This window comes from Myotis davidii, unplaced genomic scaffold (assembly GCF_000327345.1).
Source record: "Myotis davidii unplaced genomic scaffold, ASM32734v1 scaffold1548, whole genome shotgun sequence".
NCBI lineage: Eukaryota > Metazoa > Chordata > Mammalia > Chiroptera > Vespertilionidae > Myotis > Myotis davidii.
Window position 1 is genome coordinate 184,850 of NW_006298676.1, and position 5,535 is coordinate 190,384.

The following is a 5,535-nucleotide window of genomic DNA, read 5'->3' on the forward strand; positions in this document are numbered from 1 at the left end:
GTCCATGACTATGCCTCTTGGTCTGTGCCCAGGGCTCCAGCTTCCCCCCCGGGAGCCCTGGTTGCAGCTTCCGGAAGGGCCAGGTGGTCCAGCAACGTGGTCAGGTGGGAGGGAGGGTTAGGGTTATACACTGACTACATGCAGAGGCCATCCCTGGCTGTGCATGGTGCCCAGGAAGAACCAAGGTCTGAAGGCTTGAGTGGGGAGTGGGGGGTGGGGGACAGGAAGCAAATGTGGGGTGGCTGTTCCTATCCCCTCTGGTGGAGGGAAAACCATCAATCCACATGCATTTATTAAGTTCCCGGGGATACCAGACTTGGTGCTGGCTGCTTTTTGGGAGACAGGAGTGGAAGACAAGCCATGATTTCCAGGACTCCCTGAGGGATGGAGGAAGCACACACAGCCCTGACCTTCAGAGCCTGCAATGTGATGGTGGCAGGGGTCACAGGCCTTGCCTTGGTCAAGCATCAGGGTGTGTTTGGGGGATGTCAAAGGTTCCTTCCTGGCAAGAGTGGGAGTTCAAATGCCTCCAGGCTCGAGACCTTTGAGATGGACAATAGAGTGTGTCCGCCATGGTTGGAGCGGACACGGGTCAAAGGCAGCTCATCGTCACTAACCCATCGAACAAGCCTCATCGTTTGGGGAACGGGCCTCTCCCGCCTCTCGAAGATAGAGACCAGTCTGACCTCCTCTGCCCCGCCCGGTTCTGACAGCCGCCCTGGCATTCTGGAACCTACCAGTCTACTTCATCCATGGGCAGGCCACGCCCCCCCAGCCCGCAGTAGCAGCCGTAGCCCACAAAGGACAGGATGGCATTTTTCCTCGTGATGGCTTCCACCATGGTCTTCAGGTTGAACAGGCTGCTGTGCGCTGGGGGCAGGACTGCAAGAGAACCAAGGGGACGCTGTGCGCAGCCTGCCTTGTCCGCCTGGCTGTCCTCCCCGCACCCAGGGCCAGGGGGATGGGGGCGGGCGGCAGGCAGAGCGGGAGGAAGGAAGTCATGTACGGAGTATGCATAGCCCACGTCCTTACATTAAGCCCTGTGGCCCTGAGAAAATAATAATACTAGTTACCATCAGGCTGAGGACTTCTCAGTGCCTGTCAGGCACTGTCCTAGGCCCCTTCCGCACATTAACTCACCGAGTGCTCACTGCAGCCTGGTGAAAGGCTATTGGGCTATTGTGGTGGAGCTGCCCATTTTACAGATGAGATCACTGAGGCCCAGAGCATTCAGTAACTTGCCCAAGAACACACTGAAAAGCGGCAGAGACAGAATTTGGACCCAGGCAGTGAGAACCTAAAGCCCAACTGGTCGGGAAACTGTAAGGGGCTGCGCACATGGACCTGCTCTTCAGGACACTGGGGTTTGACTCTGGGCCCTTCTGCCTTGGCCTGGCTCCTCTGCCCCTAGCGGGGACTCAGCGTCCCAACCACAGTCCTGGGGCTGGTACATCTCAGGATAAGTCCAGAGACAATTGGGTGCCCTGGTCATTCAATGAAGACACACACACACACACACACACACACACACACACACACACACACACTCTTTTCCCTTTGTCAGTGTCTCACAGGAAGCAATAGAGCAATGACCCTTCCTGTACCAGCAACATCAGCTTCCTGGCACCTGGCAGCCAGCCCACCCCAGTGACAGCCTCTCCTCCCCGCTACCCTGCCTGCTGGCCTCCTGGCCTGTGCTGCCTCTGCATCTCCTCCTGCCTCACCGCTGAGTCGACACCAGGCACTCACCTGGGTGATGCACCCCACCCCCACAACACACACACAGGCAGGAGAGCTGCTCTAGGCCCAATTGATGAGCAAACTAGGGCTCCGAACAGTGAAGGTCTCAGACCTGGAGTGGCTGAGCCCGGACATGAGTCCAGGTGTGTGTGCCCCAGAGCTATGATGCCACCACCATGCAGGGCCACTCCTGCCTGGCTCCCCCTCCCTGGGCTCCTCCAGCTGGGTCCAGGGCTAGGTGCCCAGTTCAGCACCCTGTCACCACTCTCTCCACATTCCCCACCCCACTCCACAGCCTGAATAGGAATTGTCCCAGGGGAGGGAGGCACCAAGAATTTCAGAAACTGGAGACTGGATGGAATCCCAAAGGCCGAGACTACTTGCTTCTTGAGACGTGGTTGTCACACCATGAGTGACAGGAAACTCACCATCTCAACATGCCTTAGTGGGATGAGCACAGATAGACCTGGGCCCATAACTATAGCTCCCCGGGGTTCCATTTTCCCATCTGTAAAATGGGAACATTAGTACTGACCTCCTGGGATTCCCCCGGGGTAGTGCCTTGTTTGGAGCCAGCGTGCACCAGACACTTGCTCCCTGCATGGACCCCCTGCCAACTCCTGGGGCTTGTTAGGCCCCTGGGAGGGACATGCCTGCCCCCTCAGAGAGCCGATGATGGGAATCCTGCCCCACCAGAGTCTCCCTGTCTATTGGCTCTGCGATTTTCGACATTACAGAGCAAACAAGAGAGGGCATGGGGAAGAAGTAGGGAGAAGTGACAGATGACTTTAAGAGGATGGTTTAGAGGCATATAGACACCTATATGGGAACATTAGTACACTGGGTGTCTACACTGGGGCCCGGGACAGGGAGAGAGAGGACCCTGCATCCTGTGGGCCTGAGCCTGAGGGAATGTCTGGGAAGGTTAGCCAGCTCTGCTGGCTTTTTGGTGCTGGAGAAAAATGTGTGCCAAGCAGCTTGGGAGTCGGACGGACTGGGTTTGCAAACAGGTTTAACACTGTGAGACTGTGGGCAGGTTGCGTAACCTCTTTGACCTCAATTCCTAAATCTGACAAAAGCCAATAATGGCATTCCCTTTCGGGGCACCCTGTGCAGAGCCCCTGAGGTCCTGTGTGAGGTCCTGGCCCCTCACTCTCCAGCCTGAGCCCCGACCTCCTACCCTACCCATCCTCTAGTTGTGCAGGCGTTACCCCCTCGGGGTGGCTTCATCCCCAGGGCCCATCACACAAAAGGTGAGCACACACAGACACACACCTCATCCTCTCCTCCACACGCTGCACACTGCTACTCACACATATTCATACACTCACACCTCACACACAGATGCACAATCTCCTGGTTGTCAATGAAAAACACTCATACACACGCTCACCCACAAATACCTCACACCACTTATACATCTCACTCATACACACACTCACACCTCACGAATACACTCTCGCACAGGCAGCGCCCAGAATGGGATCCGCGGCCTGAAGCAAGGCCACGTCCACGCTCCAAGTGCAAGACACAAACAAAGTCTGCATTCAGTTGGGCCAGAGGCTCCGTCCCTGGCCAGTGGTTTGGGCTGAACTCAAGTTGTTATTTTCCAAATAACAGGTCACTTGGCCCGAATTCACCCAGCACTGCCTCATGTCCGGCCACATGGAGCCTTGTTTTGCCTCTGGCATTTCCTTTCCTCCACACTGGCCGAGTCCAGGAGAGGGGGGACAGGCTGCATGGAAAGCCAGAGAGAGGTTCAGGTCATCTTCCATCGACCAGAGGCACCTGCCACCGGAATGTCTAGGCCTGTGGGGGTTCAATGTGTGTCAGGGGCTTCCGCTGCCCCCGATCCACATGCCCGGGGTTACCACCCTGGGTAAGAAGTCCCTGGACCTGCTCCATCAACCTTTTATATGCTCACATAGACACCACAGCTCCATACACACCACACACAGGTGTATGTACCCCCATGTTCTTATACATCCTCGAGACACACACAACTCAATACACATGCACACTTTATTGAAATGTATACATACAGGGGCATCATCGTATGCTCGGGCACACCTATAGACACATGTGTATGTCCACACACAAACGATTAGCATCCGTCTACATGTGCACACATACACAAACACACCTCCAATGTACACAAACACCCAGCTGTGCTGGGGTGCCCGGACGCCCAGTGAATGCCACCACTTTACGATGCTTGCTCAGCTCTGGGCCCTGCCTCTTGAGGCTTGTAAATGCCAACTGCTCGTGGCGTGTGTTTACAGGCGGAGGAGGAATGAGCAGCCCCAGAGAGAGGGTGAAGCCTGCCAGGGGCTGAGCGGGAAGCTGGAGGCCCAGAAAGACGAAGTACAGGCCCAAGGTCTTGCAGCTGCTCAGCAGATGGAGAAGCAGGCTGCCCAAGGTCAAGGGAGAAAGCCTGGGTGGTGGGGTAACTGGGGTGGGGAGGTGGCCTTTACTCACTGCTGCCGGCCAGGATGGTGATGGTGAAGAACTTCAAAGCCAGGCTAGATCTGAGAGAGGACAAAACCCAGGTCCTGAGTCGGGCCATTCCTCCTTCCTGCAATTCCAGGCCTGCTGCTCCCGCCCCGGCCTCATTATCATTACAGATGCACTCAGTGCTGTCCCTTGGTGACCCTGGCGACATTGATGCCGTGGTTCCTGCTGCCCATCCTTGTGATTAGCAGCTCCAGGAAGATCTGAGCACCTCCTACCTGCCCTGCGCCTCCCAAAGGCTCAGCCCCCAGAATGGTGGAGCCAGGAGGCACCAGGAGCCTCTCTCCTCCCACCCCGAGCAGGAATCGGCTCATTGCCTCATGGGGTCAGATCACTGTTGCAGATCAGAACCAACCCCTTGCCATATTTGGATCAGAAAGTCATATGACTCAACCTGGTGGCTGGGTCTTGCACTCAGAGCCAAGGGACCTGGATCCTTGGATTCTAGTCCCAGCTCTGCTTCTAAAATGCTGTGTGACTCCAATAGACCTCTGATCCTCTCTGGGCCTCGATTGCCTCATGAGGATGGACTAGATCCGTAAGGCCCTTCTAGTGCTGAAAATGCAGAAACATTCCTCAGCCACCCCTCAGAGACTCAGAGCTCTCTTTCTGGATACGCGGATTTAAGGAGCCAGTTCCCCACCTCCATCCCGGCTGCTCTGCATGGAAGGTTCTACCCCCAGGGAGCAAGCACGTACCTGGAGGTCCTTGAAGAAGAGGCCCTAAGATCAGGGCCCCTCCACCCAGAGGGGTGTCTAACCAGCACCGTCTTTCTGAACCCTTTGGGGTTGACCTGCACCCCATCTGCCATGTTCAGGGTTCTGGGGGGCCAGCGACATAGAGCTCCAAAGGTCCGAGATCTGCTCCAAAGGCTCTGGGGAGTAGGCCCCAGCTTCTCACTGCCACCTACACTGGCAGGATCGGGCCGGGGCAGTGCCCCTGGGCAGGAGGCTGGTGACACATGGCCTAGAAAAAGGAGGCTCCACCCCCTCCCTCCCACCACCACCTCCACCCTGCCCACAGCTGCCTGGTGAAGTCCCCACCCCGGGGCTCTGGCCTGCGGAAGGTGGGGGTTTGTGTACCTGGCCAGGAGTTGGCCCCTCCCGTTGCATCTGAAAAAATATTAGTCCAAAGTCCTCTCTATCCCCATCTGAAAAGGATGTTCAAGTTATTTAATGACACTTGCTACAGGACAGTGGGGCAGACTTTACTCAAGGGGGCCATTACAGTGGGGTCTCCCCTTGGGGAAGAGGGATTGAACTTAACTCCAACAAGGAGAAACGG

At 56.4% G+C, this 5,535-nt stretch overlaps 1 protein-coding gene across 1 annotated transcript in view; it reads right to left on the reverse strand.

Annotated features, from left to right (window-relative positions):
• Positions 1 to 5,174, reverse strand: part of PLA2G2F (phospholipase A2 group IIF) — an 8,142-nt gene extending 2,968 nt beyond the window's left edge. Inside the window, exons 1-3 of the mRNA XM_006774466.2 lie at positions 4,950 to 5,174; positions 4,219 to 4,268; positions 738 to 882 (exon numbers count right to left, since the gene is read on the reverse strand). Coding sequence (XP_006774529.1) covers positions 738 to 882; positions 4,219 to 4,268; positions 4,950 to 5,062 — 308 coding nt within the window. The 5' untranslated portion in view covers positions 5,063 to 5,174. The remainder of the gene's footprint in view (positions 1 to 737; positions 883 to 4,218; positions 4,269 to 4,949) is intronic.
• Positions 5,175 to 5,535: the final 361 nt, after the last annotated feature.